Source organism: Streptopelia decaocto, assembly GCF_964273445.1.
Source record: "Streptopelia decaocto genome assembly, chromosome: 19".
NCBI lineage: Eukaryota > Metazoa > Chordata > Aves > Columbiformes > Columbidae > Streptopelia > Streptopelia decaocto.
Genome location: NC_138674.1, coordinates 4,894,744 through 4,915,074, shown reverse-complemented (window position 1 = coordinate 4,915,074; position 20,331 = coordinate 4,894,744). Strand labels below are relative to the sequence as shown.

Below are 20,331 nucleotides of genomic sequence, written 5' to 3'. Positions count from 1 at the left end.
CGATGAGCTTGAGGGTCTTTCCCAACCAAGATGATTCTATGATTTTATTTTTGGTGGTAAATGCCTCTTTTTGCAGCCTTTTCCCAAGGAAAAACAGTTATCGTGGTGCCTTTTATTTACTGTGGGATGCCTCAGCCCTGCTGGGTGCAGGGCACAGGATCCAACCAGCTGCTCCTGGGGGTCCGGGGGGCTCGGAGAGGAGCACCCTCTGGGATGGGTTGGGCAGGAGCTTTGTGCCGTGCCGGGAGCGGAGCCACCACCGCGCTGACCCGCTGACCCGTGGATCGCATCGGGCTTGCAGGGTGGGGGCTGCTCGTCTCTCTCCAGTGGATTTTCTCCCTCTTAATCCCCTTGCTTTGGGGATGAAAGCCTGATTGCGGGCGCAAGCTGTACAGCTCGGCCAGCCCGAGCGGGTGGTGAGGAGGGCTGAGCGCTGACCGTCACCGTCCCCAGTGTGGCATCGCACCCCTGTTCCCTTGCTGCCCCCACTGCTTTGTCCTATCCGTCCTGCACTCCCCGTATCCCTGTTCACCCCGGCAGGGACAGCATCCATGTCCATGGGGCAGAGCAGGAGGTTTCCACCCTTGGCAGATCTGGGGGTTTGGATCTGCAGCGTCCCTGCTGGGACAGTGTCCACAGCCAAGGTGTCACCCATTGTTACAGCTTGGGCTGCTGAAAGACATTCCCAGGGCCATCGCAGCTGCGACGATGCTTTTACTGAGCTCCTTCAGCCACACCGCCAGTCTCCTGATGTATCAAGGGACTGGGGGAGTGACACATCCCAATGTCTGAAGCAGCCGGCGGTGCACGGGCACCTGCTCCAGCACCTCTCGCTGCTGCTCTCGCTCCCCCACCGGCGTTCCCAGCCCCGATATAATCCCCGGGGATGCTCGCGAGCTGCTGGCTCTGGCGCAGCACTTGCATAACCCAGCGGAGCCACACGTGTGTCAGCGGCTGTGCGAGCGGTAATCCCCGCCGGCGCACAGCGCGGCTCCGGGAACTGCTCGGCCAGCACAGCCAGACCCGGGGAACCGGCTCTGCAGCGGGGGGCAGGGGTGCTTTGGAGGGCTCTGGGATGGTGCAGAGGTTGGGGAGGGAGGTTTGGGGTGCTGTGAATGATTTGGGAGACAACTGATGGGGACACAGATGACCTAAGGGCTGGAGTGATCCCTGGGGAAGCGATCGGTCTGCCCTGGTGAGGCCCCATCTGCAGAACTTGGTCCAGTTCTGGGCTCCCCAGTTTAAGAAGGACAAGGGATTACTGGGGAGAGTCCAGTGGAGTCTGCTAAGGAAAGGCTGAGAGAGCTGGGGCTGTTCAGCTGGAGAAGAGAAGCTGAGAGGGATCTGATCAATGGGATCAATATCTCAGGGTGGGTGTCAGAGGATGGACCAGACTCTGTTCAGTGGTGCCCAACGCCAGGGTGAGGGGCAACGGGCACAGACTGAAACACAGGAGGCTCCATGTGAACATGAGCAGAAACTTGTTTGCTGGGAGGTGCCAGAGCCTGGCCCAGGCTGCCCAGAGCGGGTGTGGAGTCTCCTTCTCTGAGACATTCAAACCGCCTGGACCCACCTGTGTGATCTGCTCTGTGACCCTGCGTGAGCAGGGCTGGGCTGGGGATCTACAGAGCTCCTGCAACCCCACCAGCCTGGGGTTCTGGGATCCTGTGATTCTGTGAGTGGGGCTGGAAAGGAGCTGAGGGACTCGGTGATGCTGGGGTGAGGATGTTGGGTGGCAGCAGCGCTGAGGCCTGGGGCTGGGCAGCAAAGCAGCTGTTTGTAGGGATGATTATGACCTGGGCTGCTGCGATTGCTGTTTCGCTTCCTCCACGTTGCGACGTGCTCAGGTCCTGTCCCCCTGTGGGGTGACAGCATCACCGGTGACACCGCCATCCCTACCAACCACCACAGCAGTGTGAGCAGGTTAGGGTGGGAAGGGAGAGGGAACATCCAGCTGGGACAAACGGAGATTAAAAAGCTCTTGATTCCTTGGAGGGACATCAGCTGTTGCAGGAGGTTTCACTTTGAGCTGAGCAGAGCATTTGATTCAGCCTAAGCCTCAACGTTTTGCTTCAGTTTGAAGGGGTTTTATTTATTTAACTTGAAAATTAAAGTGAAAGAGAATTTCATGCTGTAAAACGCCTCTCAGCCCCCAGTCGAAATTTGGTTTGTTAATGCTCAATCAAATCCTTCTCAGCTTCTTCTGAAACCCTTTTCCTTTTTAAATTCTTCTCGACGACACTGTGAAACTGGTGTAAATTCATGAAGCGTTGCCGCATTTGCATTTTTCACCCTGAAAAATCCCAGCTGCATAATGTTGCTTAGTCCTGGCAACACTTGGTGACTGAAAGAGCAACTGGGAGCAATGGGCAAGTGTCCCTGAGCTAATCCAGCCGCTTGGTTTTCATTTGTTAAGGGAAAATGAACTCTTCCTGCATCTGAGGAGCTTCACAGCGAGTTTTCTTTCCCCTCCGACACAGTCACAATCACGATCGCTCCGGATTCCAAGGAGCCCGTCGTGTCCCAGTGGATGCGCTGGCTTTGCAGCTCTGCTTGGCCGTTGCCCTGTGCACATCCCTTCCTTGGTGGCTGTCACCTCCCTGGGGGCAGCGGTGAGTGGAGCAAGGACTGGTGGCATCTGCACATCTGCTGTGCCCCATCTCTCGTGAGGGTTCAGCTGGAGAACAGGAGCTGAGGGGAGACCTTCTGATCCCTGAACTGCCTGAAAGGAGCTTGGAGCCAGGGGGGTCGGGCTCTGCTCCCCAGGAACAAGCGCCAGGAGCAGAGGAAACGGCCTCAAGTTGCGCCAGGGGAGGTTGAGGTTGGATCTGGGAACAATTTCTTCCCCAAAGGGCTGTGGGGCATTGGAACAGGCTGCCCAGGGCAGTGCTGGAGTCACCATCCCTGGAGGGTTGGACAGACGGACATGAGGTTCTCAGGACATGGGGCAGTGCTGGGGTGGGGGAATGGTTGGACTCCATGATCTTGAGGGTCTCTTCCCACCAACATGATTCTGTAATTCTATGATTTAGGGTTTGGGCATGCCCCAGAAGAAGCTCAATGGCATCCCACATGTACGACTGGGGCAGATCTCACTCTTTCCTTTGGAAGGAGGTTTTGTCTGATGCCAGGTCCTGAGGCCATGGCAGAGGCTGCTTCAGGGCCGGGGGACCCATCCTGGCCGCTGTGGTTTGCGGTGAGTTTTAGCCCAATGGGATGCACTGAGGTGGGTGCTGTACTGGGTTGCATCAAGGGGACCTTGAGGATGGGAGCGTGCTGGTGGCCTTGACTGGGATGCTTCAAATGCCATCGAGCATCTCTGGAGCTGTAGAGCCATATCTTGTGTCGTGGACATCAAACCAAATGGAGAAATATCAAGATGCTGCATTCTCCCTTCTCCAGAACTCTTGGGAAAGCCGGGAGCAGATCACCTCCTAACCTGGCTGTGCTTCTCCGCTGATTTCTCCGTGTTCTCCATGGCGTCCCATCTTGCACCGGTTGGGTTCGGATGGGAGACGCTTTGTGCTGGCGATCCTGGCGGTGGGGCTGGGACACCGGCTCCATCTCTGTGCTCTCTGCTCACGGTCTTGCCCTGATTTCCCGCAGGAGTTTGCGACGCTGACGCGGGAGCTCAGTGCCTGCCGGGAGCAGCTCCTGGAGAGGGAAGAGGAGATCTCTGAGCTGAAAGCCGAGCGCAATAACACCCGGGTAAGCACAGGAAACTCACTGCCTGGCTTTTGATCCCCCTCTGCTCTGCCCTGGTGAGACCACACCTGGAATATTGTGTCCAGTTGTGGCCCCTCAGTTCCAGCAGGACAGGGAACTGCTGGAGAGAGTCCAGCGCAGCCACCAAGATGCTGCAGGGAGTGGAGCATCTCCCGTGTGAGGAAAGGCTGAGGGAGCTGGGGCTCTGGAGCTGGACAAGAGGACACTGAGGGGGGACTCATTCATGTTTACAGATATCTAAAGGGGGAGTGTCAGGAGGATGGAGCCAGGCTCTTCTGGGTGACAACCAGTGACAGGACAAGGGGCAATGGGTTCAAACTGGAACACAGGAGGTTCCACTTAAATCTGAGAAGAAACTTGTTCCCGGTGAGGGTGGCAGAGCCTGGCCCAGGCTGCCCAGGGGGGTTGTGGAGTCTCCTTCTGTGCAGACATTCCAACCCGCCTGGACACCTTCCTGTGTAACCTCATCTGGGTGTTCCTGCTCCATGGGGGATTGCACTGGATGAGCTTTCCAGGGCCCTTCCAACCCCTGACATTCTGGGATTCTGTGAAATACAGGACATCGCAGGCTGCTGGTCCGATATCAGTGTCACCAGCCCCTGGGGTGGTGACGGTCTCATCCTTGTCCCCTTGCAGCTCTTGCTGGAGCACCTGGAGTGCCTGGTGTCGAGGCACGAGCGGTCCCTGAGGATGACCGTGGTCAAGCGCCAGGCCCAGTCGCCGTCCGGGGTTTCCAGTGAGGTCGAGGTGCTCAAGGCGCTGAAGTCACTCTTTGAGCATCACAAGGCACTGGATGAAAAGGTGAGACAGGTTACTGGGACCCGTCCTGTCTCTCTCTGAGCATCCCCTGCTCAGAGCCGACCTCCCAACCCTCCTCCTTCCTCCCACTGTGGCCATTTTTTGTTGTTAATCTGGGTGGTGACATGGGCTCCCTCAGGATGTCAAAACCTTGTTTTAGGAGCTGGTGGGGCTGCCAAGTGGCTCCTGTGGGTCTGAGGCTGTTGGGGACAGGGATCTTGCTTCCCTACCTCACTCACGTGGTGGTGGTGAGCGCTGGCATTTGGCCACTCTGGTTCAGTCTTATGGTTCGTCCTGATTCATATACCTCAAACAGCTCCTTGCTCTGCTGAAACACATCTTGAAGCTACCCTGGCCATGGGTCTCTTGAAAGAATCAGTTTGGTCCAGGCTGTTTCTCTCCAACGTGCTTTTGCTCCGCTCTCCCAAGTGATGGGCTGGAGCATCAGAGCCTGTGCCGTGGATGTGGATCCACCCGAGCTGGGCTGTCAGCCAGACAAACGGGCCTGGGAGTTTGCCTAGACCCTGGGCACCCTTGTCACGGATAAATAATGATCTTTCCTCTTGTCTTACACAATTGCAGGTTCGGGAACGCTTGCGAGCAGCCTTAGAGCGAGTGGCAACCTTGGAGGAGCAGCTTGTGGACGCCCATCGGCAGGTAAGAAGTGTTTGGGCAGCCCGGGCTGGTTACGTTTGTGAATTCTTCTTGAATTTGCTGAAATACCACCCCCAAATGATCGTTCACATCAGAGAAATGGCTTTGGGGCATTTTTAATGTAAGGCTTTTATTCTATTTACATGAATGATTGTCTGTATTTAAGGAAGCCTTGTAAATATTCTGAAAACTTCTCTCTCGCAGGCAAGGTTTCCTCTGTCATTTTGCTGTGTGCTGTTCATTTTGCTCACAACAGCAACCTGAACTTGAATCATTTTGAGGACTGAGAGTGACCTGGGATTTTCCCTGCATCAGCAGGCACCCAAACCTCGCTTCTCCCTGGCATGGGGACTTCGCTGTCCCCAACATCCAGCCCTTTCCATCTTGGAGAGATATTACCCCTGTTTTCCTTCCTGAAGTTTGTGTCCAGCCGAAAGGAAGCAGCCATCCTTAGACCCTCTGTCTGGCCAAATTTTCTTCTCTGTCCAGTTCCCAGGTTATGTCTCTTGGCACGTCCCCAAGCAGTGCCTGGCTTCCGATCACCCCGCAGGGCCCTGTCCCCATCCTCCCATGGCAGAACGGGGTGCAATGCTGATGTTTATCCCCTGCTCCTGATGGCCACATCTGCACCAGCTTTGGAGTCTGTCCGGCCGCAAACCAATGAAATAAATTGGGAGGGAGTCCTGGGATGTGGAGCTCAGAGCTCAGCCCCTCACCAGGAAAACCTGGAGGGCTGGAGGGTGTTGGTCTCTTTTCCCAAGGAACAAGCACCAGGAGCAGAGGAAACGGCCTCAAGTTGCGCCAGGGGAGGTTGAGGTTGGATGTGGGGAACAATTTCTTCCCCAAAGGGCTGTGGGGCATTGGAACAGGCTGCCCAGGGCAGTGCTGGACTCACCATCCCTGGAGGGTTGGACAGACGGACATGAGGTTCTCAGGGACATGGGGCAGTGCCAGGGGTGGGGGAACGGTTGGACTCGATGATATTGAGGGTCTTTTCCAACCTAAATGATTCTATAATTCTTTAATTCTAGAACCTGACTGCCGGAGCTCGGGCTCTTTGTGTGCCTGTAGCAAGCACCACTCTGTCCATGTGAGATGGACGGGTTTCATCCTCTATCAGTGCTGAGCCTTCATCTCTGCCTTCCCCTCTCTTCCTCACCCCGTCCCTCCAGCTTCTCCCCAGCCACAGTCACTACCTGGATATGACACTGGAGGAACCCAACGGGGAGCCGGTTGCAGACCTGGGTGTACCAGGACTTGCCTCACAGCCAGACCAGCTGGTCCCATCTGCTTTCTCTCGTTAATTAATCCCCGTTGTCACGCAGGTGGCAGCTCTGCAGCAAGGCGCCGCGCGGGAGGGCCCGGCGGGTGAGCGGGATGAAAGGGAGCCCAAGGAGCCGGCGCAGAAGCTTCCCTGGAAGGTGAGAACCCCAGGAACCCCTCTGACCACACTCACCGAGGCCATCGGTTCTCCATCCCCCCCTTACTGGCTCCAGGGTGCTGAAAACCTTTTTCCCCCCTCCCTTGAGTCCAGCCCCTGGGAAATTCCCCGATGTCCCAGTACAGGCTGTTTCTGAGTGTAGATGCTCCTGGGATCTCTACTTCCCAGAGATGTGCTGGGAAACCCTCAGACATCCCCGTTCCATTGTGCCTGTGGGAAGCCACGTCCCATTCTAACAGAGACTCTTGACAGAGGGTCCCAGAGCTCCATGTCCCCACTGTCCCCCACCTCCCCGGGTCCCTGCGGGGCCACATTCCCCCATCGCACACTTGCAGGTGATGCCAGCCTGTGTGTTGGGGCAGCCCAGCATCTGCCTCCCTCTCTGCTGCCTTGCAGCGCCTCTCCAATGGCTCCGTCCACCCGGACGATGAGGCTGGGCGGGTGGTGGAGCTGCAGGAGCTCCTGGAGAAGCAGAATTTCGAAGTGGTCCAGGCCAAGGAGCGCATCTCTGTGTTGGCTGCCAGCGTCGCCGAGCTGGAGGAGGATCTGGGCACCGCCAGGAAGGATCTGATCAAATCGGAGGAGATGAGCAGCAAGTACCAGAGGGACCTCCGAGAGGTTAGAAACTGCCCTCTCGCATGGCCAAGCCTGTTGCAGTGACATTCACAGCAGCTTTCAAAGCTTCTGGGCTGGGAAGAGGTTGTAACCCCTGTTGTATGTGGGGTGAGGGCAGTGTTCCCCAAAAGAGGCCACTGGCTTTGGGAGATTGTCCCCAAGTCCATCATCAGGACTTCGCTGAGGTTATGAGCAGACACTGAGATACCTGGGTGTGCTGCAGACCTGGGGCAGGGAGTTGTGTCCATGCTGGAAGGTGTTTTTAGGACAAGAAGAAATGACCTCAAGTTGCACCAGGGGAGGTTGAGGTTGGATGTGGGGAACAATTTCTTCCCCAAAGGGCTGTGGGGCATTGGAACAGGCTGCCCAGGGCAGTGCTGGAGTCACCATCCCTGGAGGGCTGGACAGACGGAGGTGAGGTTCTTAGGGAGATGGGGCAGTGCCAGGGGTGGGTTATGGTTGGACTTGATGATCTTGAAGGTCTCTTCCAACCAAAATGATTCTGTGATTGTCTGACTCTCCCTTTGTTGCTCTCCCACTCTGCTGTCTCTCGTTCCTGTGCAGAGCAGGGTTTTCATTGCATGCTTGGACTTTAAGGTGTCCCATGTTAGGAGGAGCTGGATGGGCCAGTTATTCCCAAATTGGTGGTGACAGATGAGGATTTGACAGCCCTGTCGCTTCCCCAGGCCCTGGCTCAGAAAGAGGACATGGAGGAGAGGATCACCACGCTGGAGAAACGCTACCTGGCAGCCCAGCGAGAAGCCACCTCCATCCATGACCTCAATGACAAGCTGGAAAGCGAGTTGGCCAACAAGGAGTCCCTGCACCGCCAGGTACCGAAGCTGGAACCAATGTCTCCCCATCATCCTGGGGACTTGGGAGGGAAAAGTGGGTGCTGGGGATGGGACAAGCGAGCAAGCTGCGGTGCCGGGCACCCATTGCGTCCTGTCCCGCAGTGCGAGGAGAAAGCCCGGCATCTGCAGGAGCTGCTGGAGCTGGCGGAGCAGAAGCTGCAGCAGACGATGCGCAAGGCGGAGACGCTGCCCGAGGTGGAAGCGGAGCTGGCCCAGCGCATCGCTGCGCTCACCAAGGCAAGTGTGCGGGGTGCCCAGAGACGGCTGGGGCAGCAGAGAGTGCAGGAACTGGGAGGAATTACTCTGAGGAAGAGGCAGGTTTGGCTGATGTCTCCAGTGCTGGCAGGCCCGAGACACCCTGCTGTCATTCCCAGGCTCTGAGCTTTGGTGTCCTCTGCCTCTCCCATGGCTGCAGGGACAATGCAGGGGTTTTAAAGCTTTCAATATACTCCGCACACACAAGGATTTCTCCCTTCCCTCAGCTCCTTTCTCCAAGGCAGAGATGGCCTTGGTGGGAGTGGGACCACTCTGGGATGAGGAGGAAGAGGAAGGACACAGGCTGGATCTGGGAGGGTGCAGGGCTGGAGGGAGGTGTGGATCTGGCCAGTCCTGCCCTTCCCAGGCGCTGGAACGGGTGCCAGTTGCTCACAGAGCACGTCTATCTCCCATCACCTCGCTGGCAGGGCTGGTTTGGCCTCCCAGCACACTGTGAGCCCGGTGGGGATGTGGGAGGGAGCACCGCATCCCGGGCAAGGATGTGGATGCAGGGATGGAGATAGGGATGCAGGACAACCTGTGTGGTTTTGGGGAGCATCATCCGAGAGGGCTGCTTTGCTTTTCCCAGGCAGAAGAGAGGCACGGGAGCATTGAGGAGCACCTCCGGCAGCTGGAGAGCCAGCTGGAGGAGAAGAACCAGGAGCTGGCCAGGGTAAGCACTGCTCAACCTGGGCCGGGGAGCCCTTGCGGGTCCTGATCTGGCCTTGGCTCCCCCTTTCCACAGTACCTGGGTACACCACAAAGGGCTGGTGTCTCTGAAACAGGATGGGGAGAGGAGCTTGGTTAGTCCTTTCCCATCCAGGTTCTCCTAAACTAGAGCCACCCAGGAGCTCATGACACTGGGATTTGCCCCTCTCCCAGGCACCCACGTCTTGATGCTAGTGTGCCACATGCACTGCTCTCCCAGCATCACCTTCTGGGGCAAGCTGAGACCTGAAATACAGGATGGAGAAGAGGCTCCAGCTGCTCTTCCCCCAACCCTGGCTCAGCAGCAGAGAGAGATCGTGGGCACTGGAAGCAAAGATGCTGCCCTCAGGGACAGGAGGTTGTGTCGAGGTGTTGCAGTATGCACAGTCTGTGCTGTGCTGCTCAGGGCTGGGCTGTTCACGCAGGAGGTTGTGATACACATTTCTGGGGTCACCCAGGTGGCATTACAGCCTGTGCCTTTTGGCAATCCCAGGCTGGTGGGGTTGCAGGAGCTCTGTAGATCCCCAGCCCAGCCCTGCTCACGCAGGGTCACAGAGCAGATCACACAGGTGGGCCCAGGGGGTTTGAATGTCTCAGAGAAGGAGACTCCACACCCGCTCTGGGCAGCCTGGGCCAGGCTCTGGCACCTCCCAGCAAACAAGTTTCTGCTCATGTTCACATGGAGCCTCCTGTGTTTCAGTCTGTGCCCGTTGCCCCTCACCCTGGCGTTAGGCACCACTGAACAGAGTCTGGTCCATCCTCTGACACCCACCCTGAGATATTGATCCCATTGATCAGATCCCTCTCAGCTTCTCTTCTCCAGCTCAACAGCCCCAGCTCTCTCAGCCTTTCCTTAGCAGAAAGATGCTCCAGACCCCTCAGTATCTCTGTGTCCCTCTGCTGGACTCTCTCCAGTAATTCCTTGTCTTTCTTAAACTGGGGAGCCCAGAACTGGACACAACCGGGGAAGTCCCTGGTTATTTTGTCCCAGAGCAGAGATTTGGAGAGACCTTTGCAAATCCAGAGCAACCCATATGGGTCTGGAAAGTGTCCCTGGTGTGGCTGTCCCTGCCAGATGCACAGGTAAGGCTTTTTTGAGGGGCAGGCAGGCAGGATCTCTTTGAGTCCCATCCTCTCTCCTCCTCATCCCTGGCTGGGGAATGGCAGAGACCAGCAAAGCCCCAGCAGTGGGTCCGATCTGTGCTGTAAGGGGTGGCTTTGTCCCCACAAGTGGGGCCCGGGGGATCAGCTCTGACATGGGGTGGCAGCAGGAGCAGATCTGCTCGATCCAACGTGGCGGTCGCTGTTTGCCATTGCAGGCCCGCCAGCGGGAGAAGATGAACGAGGAGCACAACAAGCGGCTCTCGGACACTGTGGACCGTCTGCTGAGCGAGTCCAACGAGCGGCTGCAGCTGCACCTCAAGGAGAGGATGGCGGCCTTGGAGGAGAAGGTAGTGACAGGGAACAGGGCGTCCTGGGGGGGCTGGCGGGGGGTTGAGGGGTCAGCAGCCCATCTGGCATGGACCCTTAACCAGCCAAACCCCGGGGGTGAAAGTACGTGCTCGAGGATGGAGAAATGGTCACATGCAGGACACCAGCCGGGCGCTGAGGCCGGTGGGAGCGCAGCGAATCATGTTCTGCATCGCACCCCCACCTCCGGCCGGCCCTCGCTCGTCAAGACCCGCTCCCCACCGCCTTCTGTTCAGCAGTGGGATTTGTCTGGCTCCATTCCCCGTATCTCTTCTGGTGCAGCCTCGACTGCAGCCTGTGCTCGGCTGTTGGAGCAAAACCCCACTGCATTTTGCAGGAGAAAATGCAGCGTTCATCCTCTCCCACCTGCCCATCCCCTCCACATGCTGCCTCAAAACCTTCCTGTCCCCCAGGCTGGATGGATCTGTCTTCTCCAAGCCAGGGCAGGGTCTATGAGCAGCCTCCCAGCTCCCACCCCGCTTCTCCTGGGGAACTGGACTTTGAGGAGCCGGCTGGAGCTGCTGCTGCCCCAGTGTGAATGCAAGGAGCTGGGAGAGCACGGGGCTCGGAGCGAGGATTGAGCTCACGATGAGGGTGGTGAGAGCCTGGCCCAAGTACCCAGAGAGGTGGTGGCTGAACCATCCCTGGAGACATCCCAGGCCAGGCTGGACGGGGCTCTGAGCACCCTGAGCTGGTGCAGATGTCCCTGCTCATGGCAGGGGGGGCACTGGGGGAGCTGGGAAGGTCCCTCCAACACAAACCATCCTGTGATTCTATGATTCTGCCTTTCCCTATGATTCTGCACCTCCTGTCCCCAACCAGACCCATTTGTGCCACTGTGTCCAGTCGTTCAGCAGATGCCTGCATGGCACTGGATAAAAAGCAGGTCCCAACACATGGGACTGAGCCCAAATTCCCAACCCAGCAAGCGACAGGGAGCCGAATGGTAGCACCTTGTGAAGGTGCATTGTCTGCTCCCCAGCCTGCACCCAGCACTGCCTCACCCACAGAGTCTCTGCAGGTTTGCCATGGGCAAAAATGATGCTGTTTGGCCACCAGCACCTCCCAAAAAAGAGCACTAGGTCAGGCTATTGCAAACATATCTTCTTTTCCCCCTTCCTGGAGCCAGGGGGGTCGGGCTCTGCTCCCCAGAAACAAGCGCCAGGAGCAGAGGAAACGGCCTCAAGTTGCACCAGGGGAGGTTGAGGTTGGATCTGGGGAACAATTTCTTCCCTAAAGGGCTGTGGGGCATTGGAACAGGCTGCCCAGGGCAGTGCTGGAGTCACCATCCCTGGAGGGTTGGACAGACGGACATGAGGTTCTCAGGACATGGGGCAGTGCCAGGGGTGGGGGAACAGTTGGACTTGATCTTGAGGGTCTTTTCCAACCGAAATGATTCTGTGATTCTCTGATCACTCCTGCCAGTCGTCCATCACACCATCCACACAGCGATTCCACGCCGCCCATTCCCGGGAGGCCATGCGGCCGTTTTCTAAACGGTCTCTCTTTTTCTTTCCTGTTTTTGTTCCCTTTTCTTTTGTTTCGTTATTTTTTTTTTCCAAGAACACATTGTTACAAGAGCTGGAAAATACCCAAAAGCAGATAGAGGAACACCAGCACGACAAGGTAAATGCCACAGCAGGGAGCCTGCCCTAATGCCTGCGCTTCCTCGCTCCTCACTTCCTCACTCACAGGCTTCACCTGTGTCTCTAGAGGAGGGTTTACCCCTGTGCTTGTTGGTGCAGCCTGGCTACAAGGGACAGCCATGTCCCCTTCACCCCCCAGGCTTTCTAAACCCATCACTCGATGTGGGGAGGATCTGCTTCATGTCCAGCTTGCAGAGGGACCTCTAGGTCTTCACACCTCCCCTGCGCTCAGATACAGCATCTCCGTAGGGTCTGCAACACGAGTCCACATTGGCCTGTGCTGGAAAGCTGGAGGGTCTCAGCTTTTCGAAGCAACAGGAGGGTTGGGGGGCTGCGTTCCCCCTTGCCCGGGGGTTTTGCTCTCCCAGATGCTCCCTGCTTGTGACAAGGACATGCGGGACTGCTCACCTTCCCACCACGGCTGCTCAGCTCGGAGACTCGCATGACGCTGCATGTTGCCCACCCTGGTTCATCCCATTTGCTCTCAGGACAGGATCCAGCCATGCCTGGAGGATCCTGGCTCCTCACAGCCCCTGGGGACAGCACAGGGACAGGTTCCCCATGGGGACAGGGCTGGCAGCAGGAGGGACACGGCCAGCGTTACATTTGGCTACAGGTTCCCTCCCTGCCGGCCCTTTGCCAAGGTGAACACGCAGTCTGGAGCAAAACCAGAGCATCCCCCTGGGACCAATTTCCTTCATCTCCCAAACCAGCATCACTTCTGTCTGGCCTGTGATCACCCCTTCCCTTTGCAGCATCTCCCCAGCGTCATCATTCACCATTACCTGCATGAGCTGTTTCTTTAATGATGTGCCAAAGGTGCTTTAAATCTGGGATGGAGATTTTTAAAGGCAACGCAAACCTGGAAATATCTAAGGATATGGATTGCCCCAAACCTGGCTGCTCTCCAGAGCAAACCCAACCCCTGCCTGTCTCTTGTCTCACCCCGAACAGCGACGGTTGTCCGACGAGATCGACAAACTGAGGCTGGAGGTTGATCAGCTCAAGACCAGAAGTGGGACGTTTGTGGAGAGCGTGCACACAAGGTAAGGGCCACCTGCCAACCCCCCAGCCTGTGCACACCCCACCTGCCTCCTGCACCCACAGCTTTGGGGGCATTTTGCTTTTAAAGCCCCAAAATGCAGTTGGCATCAGGTGTTTCTGGTTTCCCCCAGTGCGGGGTGGTTCATCACATCAGGGTCAGCTCCAGCTGTGCTGTCCCCACCATGGATTTGTCCTGGGGTGGGACATAGGTTGTTGAGAATAGCCCAACCCAACCAAATGGCCCTAAATTTGCTCTTCTAAGGGAACAAAAAAGCCACTGAACATAGTTTCTTTTTCTGCGCAAAGAGCTTAATTTTCTATGAAAACTGGATGTTCACTGAATACCTTTCCCTCTGTGGTGTGCTGGGGCTGGGCTGGTGGAGAAGGGGGAATCTCTTTTGAGGTGTTGCAGGTAAAGGAGAATAGACTCCCCCAGTTTGTTCCCCTCTTCTCTGCAATGCTCCTCCCACACCCTTTCCTTTAAGGCCAGCTGGGAGATGGGGAGGTCCCAGCCCAGAGCACCAGGAGAGGTGAGTCCATGGGGTCTCAGCCTCCAGCACTGACCGGGGTACCCAGCACAGCTGCAAAAACCACATCCTGTAAGAATCCTGGAGGAAAAAATCAGCAGAAAGCTTGAGTTACAGAGGCCAGAATAATCCCCCAGCTGAAATGTCAGCTTTTGTCTAAGGCTCCTTTATCTGTTTTTAGCTCTGGAACTGCTTGTCAGCGGCTCCACAGCTTAAATCCCCTTGAAACTTGGGCTGTGCCTTCGTCTGCAACCACGGAGCTGACGCCAAGCAAGCTGCCCGGGTTAGCGGTTTCGTCTGTGTTCGATAGGGTGCTGGGCTGGGGAGTCCAGATCTGTGTCTGCACTGGAAACCAGACCCACTGTGGTGGAAAAACACTGATCTGCCTTGGACAACTGTGTTTGTCATCTTAAATCAAAAAAAACCTCATGGCTCCCATGGCAATGCATGCAGGGAGCAGTGACCCTGTGCTCTGGGAAGGCACTTTGCTGTGTCGTTTGGTCTTCATAGAATTGGAGAATTGTTTTGGCTGGACAAGACCCTCAAGATCATGGAGTCCAACCGTTAACCCAACCTTGGCATTAACCCGTGTCCCTGAGAATCTCATCATGGGGGATGAGAGATTGGCCATGGCCCGGCCATATGTGTTTGCAGCCCAGAAATCCAACCATATCTTGGGCTGCATCCCCAGCCCCATGGGCAGCAGGTTTGGGGGGATTCTGCCCCGCTGCTCCGCTCTGGTGAGACCCCCCTGCAGTGCTGGGTCCTCAGACAGGACACACATGGAGCTGCTGGCGAGGGGCCAGAGGAGCCACAGGAATGACCCGAGGCTGGAACAGCTCTGCTGGGGGACAGGCTGGGAGAGTTGGGGTGTTCAGCTGGAGAAGAGAAGCTCCGGGGAGACCTTATTGCAGCCTTTTTGTACTTAGAAGGGGCCCATAAGAAAGATGGGGACAGACTTTTGAGCAGGGCCTGTTGTGATAGGACAAGGGGTGATGGTTTTAAACTAAAGGAGGGAGATTCAGGCCGGACATGAGGAAGAAATTGTTGTCCCTGAGGGTGGTGAGAGCCTGGCCCAGGTTGGCCGAGAGGTGGTGGATGAACCATCCCTGGAGACATCCCAGGGCAGGCTGGACGGGGCTCTGAGCAACCTGAGCTGGTGCAGATGTCCCTGCTCATGGCAGGGGGGGCACTGGGGAGCTGGGAAGGTCCCTCCAACCCAAACCATTCTGTGATTCTGTGATTATTTCATGCGGAGCAGGCCGGCATCGCTGGGGTGAACATCCCACAGTGGCCTCATCCTCCTCCTCTGTCCAGTGAGCCTGGGCTGCAAGACGAGCATCCTTGCACATCCTTGCATGGAACAATGTCTAATATAGAGCTTTCTCCCCAGGTCCCACATGGGCAGCGCCACAGACCTGCGCTTCCCGCTGAGTGCCGTGGTCCATGCCCCCGCCGAGCCCTTTGGGGCAGCCCCGGGGCTGCCTCGGGCACAGAAGGGCCGATTTGCCACCCGGCGAGAGGAACCAGCCAAGGTAACCCATCTTTGTTCCAGCATGGGGTCATGGCTGGGTTGGAGTCTCCTCCTCCCTTGCATGCTGGTCTCACGTGTCCTCGATTTGGGGCCATGGGGCAGTTTCCTTCACCTGGATGGGGGTGATATGATAGGAAGGTTTTCCCCACTGGGGTTGCGTTGAGTTTGGTGTTGAGTTTCCCCACTGGTGTATGGAGTTTGGCTATTGGAGACATGGGGATGTCGTGTAGAACCAGCGGACTTTGTTCCCCCAGGACTGGGAGCAGGCCCAGGCAGGCAGTGTCCTGGCCACGGGGCCTCATGCCTTTGACAGCGACCCCGACATCTCCGACGTGGACGAGGACGACCGCGAGACGCTCTTCAGCTCCATGGATGTGCTCTCTCCTGGTGGGCACTCGGATGCCCAGACATTGGCCATGATGCTCCAGGAGCAGCTGGATGCCATCAACGAAGAGATCAGGTAGCAGCCATGGCCAAAACCCCCCATGCCTTGCTCTGAAATTGCTCGGGGCGGGGGAGAAAACAATCTTCCAGGCCCTTGTGCCCTAAAATTGAGGTCCTGGTCCAGCTTCAGCCAGGAATCATAGAATCATTCTGGTTGGAAAAGACCCTCAAGATCATCGAGTCCAACCGTTTCCCCACCCCTGGCACTGCCCCATGTCCTGAGAACCTCATGTCCGTCTGTCCAACCCTCCAGGGATGGTGACTCCAGCACTGCCCTGGGCAGCCTGTTCCAATGCCCCACAGCCCTTTGGGCAAGAAATGTTTCCTAATATCCAAAGGAAACAGCCCTTCCTGCATGCAGCTCCCTGTCTCTCAGCTGCACCTGTGCTGGCTCACAGAAAGTATCACAATTAAAGAAAAAAAAGCCTCTCCATGAATATTTAAAGAAATCAGAGTCCCCGTCAGCCCTGTTGATATGGATCCTGATGGATCTTGCTGCCATTCCTGAATATGTGGGGCTCGAGTCACAGCACCCAAGGTGCATTTCCATGGGGGAGGGAAATCCTGCAGCAGGGGGTGCGACAAGTCGCCGAGCTCCACCGCTCCCCCAGGATGATCCAAGAGGAGAAGGAATCCACCGAGCTGCGCGCGGAGGAGCTGGAGACGCGCGTGACGAGCGGCAGCATGGAGGGCCTCAACCTCACCCAGCTCTGCAAACGGGCGTCCATCCCCACCTCGCTGACCGCCCTGTCCCTGGCCAGCTCGTCCCCCCCGCTCAGTGGCCGCTCCACCCCCAAGCTCTCGTCCCGCAGCGCCGCTCAGGACCTCGACCGCATGGGCATCATGACGTTGGTGAGGAGGTGGCAGCGATGGGGAGGTTGGACGGGGGGTGTGTGGGTACCTGGGGTGGGAGTGATGCCCCGACATCTGCAGGGGGGTGACGTGGAACGGGGGTGCCCGTGTTTGCCTGCTCTGCGGGGGGGTTCTCCATTAACTGCCCCCCTTTCTGTGTCTCTCTCGCTTTCCCCCTTGCAATCAGCCCAGCGACTTGAGGAAGCACCGGAGGAAACTGCTAGTGAGTGGCTCCCATCCCGTTGGGTTTTGTCCAACCCTCCCTTTTCCAGCCTGCTCCTGGCTTTGTCCACACCAGGTCAGGGTGCAGCAGGCGCGGGATGGAGCTGGGGGATCCTGTAAGGTGCTTGGAGCCTGGGGGGCCTGGCAGGACATGGGGAGGTTCAGAAAGCCACTGGGTCATCAAACCTTGTGTGTCCCCTCCGGCGACAGGGTGGCTTTGGGACATTCCCATCTGTGCTCCTCAGAGCCCTCTGCTGAGGGCCAGCAGCTTCTGTCCCCACCCTCTGACCTGGACCATGGGGCTGTGTCCTCTCTCCTCCTTGTTCCCAGGATCTTGGCCATACGGCCGCATCCTCCCCATCCACTTGGGCATCTTGAGCCATTGCCAGAGCTCTAGTTCAGGCCAGTCCTGGAGCGTGGCAAAGCCTCAGGGCCCTGGTGGCTCTTTTGGCCATGTCTCCACGGAGCAAGAGAGAGGCAGGCAGCAGGGCAAGGATGGAGCTGGGCTTTGGCCACCCAGCCTCATGGCTTCCCTTGCTTGTTCAGTCGCCTGGAGCTCGGGATGAAAGCCGAGAGGATAAAACCACCATCAAATGCGAGACATCCCCCCCGTCCTCACCCAGGACGTTGCGGCTGGAGAAACTGGGCCACCCTGCGCTAAGTCAGGAGGATGGGAAGAGGTACGTGGAGCATCTTTGGCTCTCACACCAGTGGCTGCTCTGGTGGTTTGGGGATTTGTGTGGGGCAGTGGGATGGTCTGGGGTTTGCCGTGGCTTGTGTGCTGCTCAGGAATAACCTCAAGGCTTTGCTGTTCCTCTCCCTCCGTCCGCAGCTCGCTGGAGGAGCAGACCAGCAACGCCAGCAGCACCAGCAGCCAGGACTCCCTGCACAAGGGCTCCAAGAGGAAGGGGATCAAATCCTCCATCGGGCGCTTGTTTGGGAAAAAAGAGAAGGGTCGCTTGATCCAGCTGAGCAGAGAAGGCGCCACAGGGCAGGGTCCGTGAGCAGCCCCGTTCCTGCGCGCCGGGCGGGTGAACCCTCAGGCTGGGCTCTCGGCACTGCCTGCCTTTGGGGTGCTGTTGGGGTGATGGGTGGAGGAGCGGGGACACCCCTGCTGCTTTGGGGGTGTTGTGGCCACTGGCCCTGGGCTCCCTGTGGCTCCAGGGCACTCGGATCCTGGTCCCTGTGGCCCTTTCTGACCCGAGTGTGGTGTCACTCCTAACGCTCTGCGAGAGCTACAGTGACACCTAACACTGTGTCCTGTCTTTAACGTCCCCAAATCTGCTTCCCTCCCCTTCTCGGTTTTGCACAGCCCTTTGGTGGGAGCTGCTCTTTGACCCCTAAATCCATTACCGCTTCATGAAATGGGAGGGGGCAGGCAGAGGTCCCCTTGGGATTCCCAGGGATGCAGAGGACCCATGGGTTGGAAATGGAGACTGTCACGTCCTGTGCTGCCACTGTGCATCCCCAACACCCTGGCAAGGGGACAGTGCCCATGCGGACCCAAGGGGACGTCACACTGACATGGGGGTGTCTTCCTCGGCCCGCAGTGGTGCTGACCGACGTGGAGGTGGGCATGCAGGACCCTCTGGGACTTGGCAAGCTGGGTGCTCAGGCCGAGAAGGATCGGCGGCTGCGGAAAAAGTGAGTGAACCTCCTTCCCTGCCCCAGGAAGAAAATGTCCTGCCGGATGGCCGAGAAGCCATGGTGTAGAACTGGGAACTGCTGGAGAGACTTCTCATCTTCACCCTCTCTTGAGCCCTGTTGGCTCCTTTATTGCTTTGCTGCCAGCTGGTTCTTACTGCCCAGGGTCTATTCCCCTTCCAGAGCTGTTCCCTTCCCCACAAGCCCCCGATAAATCACTTTTCTGCTTCTGTTCCCTCCAGGCATGAACTTCTGGAAGAGGCTCGGAGGAAAGGATTGCCCTTTGCACACTGGGATGGCCCCACTGTTGTGTCCTGGCTGGAGGTGAGGCAGAGTGCACCTGTGCATCGTCCCCATGCACCATCCCAGTGCATTGTCCCAGTGCACTGTCCCCGTGCATCATGCCCGTGCATCGTCCCCATGCATCGTCCCCCTGCATCTTCCCCACGCACCAAGGGCTTTGCAGTCACCGCTGGTCTGTAGTGTGCTCCACCAGCAGCTGTACAGCACCCTGCGGTCCCACTGTGCGCATGGTTGGTGGTTGTAAGGTCTAGGGGAGCAGAGCAGATCCCCAGATCCCTCAGATATTCTGTAGAGGCTGTGGTTTGAGTAGAGCTTTGAGCTGAAAGGCTTGGCAGGTGCATCCATCAGACAGAGGGGTGCTGAGCTGCCCGCAGGCTCTATGCAAGGTGCAAACACAAATGGAACCCCATATGGGTGTCCAGCTTTGCTGTCGAGCTTCAAACAGGGTGGCCTTGGTCCCGCCAGAGGAGGATAGGGAAAGTCAACCGGGTATTCATGAGCTTTGCCCTGTTTTGGCAGCTCTGGGTGGGGATGCCGGCCTGGTACGTTGCTGCTTGCCGAGCCAACGTGAAGAGTGGAGCCATCATGTCAGCCCTGTCCGACACCGAGATCCAGCGGGAGATCGGCATCAGCAACGCGCTGCATCGCCTGAAGCTGCGTCTGGCCATCCAGGAGATGGTCTCGCTCACCAGCCCCTCGGCACCACCCACCTCGCGGACGGTACGTTCCACAAACCCCCAGACAGACCCTCCGTGGGCGGGGGACACATCTTTCCCCCCTTTCCCCGACTCCTTGGGACCACAGTGCTCCATGGGTCAGCAGGGAGTGTCACAGGCAAGCACGGCTGTGTAGGGGGTGACATTCGCTCCAACCCATCAAAGCACCAGAGACTTGTCCTCAGGCACAAAGGTCATTTACAGCCATTGAGTGTGAAGCACTTTCCCCATCTTGAGGAACCAGCAAATGCTCTTGTCCCCACACCCCGTGGTGTCAGCAAGAGCTGACCCGGCTGAGCAGCCGGCAAAGAGCAAAGCTCAGGGACTGGCTGCCCTGGAGAAGATAAAATCCCACCCAGATGGCACAGGTGTGATTTACAGGGCCAGCTCGGTTGTGTACAACCAGTTTGTCCATCATTTCAATACAAACCTTTTCCTGGGACCACATGAAATTCCTGGGGCAAGTCAAAGCAGCTGCAGATCCCAGTCTTGGCCTGGACAAACATGAAACGGATGGAAGGATCATGTCTTGTGCTGGTCCTTGAACCCCCTGAGGGGTTAATGGTGCCCCAGTAATGCCAAGACACATCTGTAGAAATGCAGACAGTAGAAAGAAAGGCCCCAAAGTGTCATGTGTCCCCTCAGATGCCCATCTGGGGTCACAGCTGTCACAGACAAGCCACAGGCTCCATGAAACAAAAGAAAACGGCCTCAAGTTGTGCCAGGGGAGCTTGAGGTCGGATCTGGGCAACAATTTCTTCCCCAAAGGGCTGTGGGGCATTGGAACAGGGCAGCCCTGTTCCAGGGATGTGCTGGAGTCACCATCCCTGGAGGGTTGGACAGACGGACATGAGGTTCTCAGGACATGGGGCAGTGCC

The 20,331-nt window shown here is 57.4% G+C and overlaps 1 protein-coding gene across 1 annotated transcript in view; it reads left to right on the top strand.

Annotated features, from left to right (window-relative positions):
- Nucleotides 1-20,331, top strand: part of PPFIA4 (PTPRF interacting protein alpha 4) — a gene marked incomplete at its 5' end in the record, with an annotated part of 34,217 nt that overhangs the window by 5,067 nt on the left and 8,819 nt on the right. Inside the window, 20 exons of the mRNA XM_082069384.1 lie at nt 3,607-3,708; nt 4,363-4,527; nt 5,107-5,181; nt 6,504-6,599; nt 7,016-7,237; nt 7,921-8,067; nt 8,191-8,329; nt 8,937-9,016; nt 10,371-10,502; nt 12,085-12,147; nt 13,122-13,213; nt 15,132-15,273; nt 15,527-15,732; nt 16,328-16,568; nt 16,756-16,791; nt 17,337-17,470; nt 17,623-17,786; nt 18,341-18,434; nt 18,677-18,758; nt 19,257-19,457. Of these exons, the coding sequence (XP_081925510.1) occupies nt 3,607-3,708; nt 4,363-4,527; nt 5,107-5,181; nt 6,504-6,599; nt 7,016-7,237; nt 7,921-8,067; nt 8,191-8,329; nt 8,937-9,016; nt 10,371-10,502; nt 12,085-12,147; nt 13,122-13,213; nt 15,132-15,273; nt 15,527-15,732; nt 16,328-16,568; nt 16,756-16,791; nt 17,337-17,470; nt 17,623-17,786; nt 18,341-18,434; nt 18,677-18,758; nt 19,257-19,457 (2,613 nt within the window). The remainder of the gene's footprint in view (nt 1-3,606; nt 3,709-4,362; nt 4,528-5,106; nt 5,182-6,503; nt 6,600-7,015; nt 7,238-7,920; nt 8,068-8,190; nt 8,330-8,936; nt 9,017-10,370; nt 10,503-12,084; nt 12,148-13,121; nt 13,214-15,131; nt 15,274-15,526; nt 15,733-16,327; nt 16,569-16,755; nt 16,792-17,336; nt 17,471-17,622; nt 17,787-18,340; nt 18,435-18,676; nt 18,759-19,256; nt 19,458-20,331) is intronic.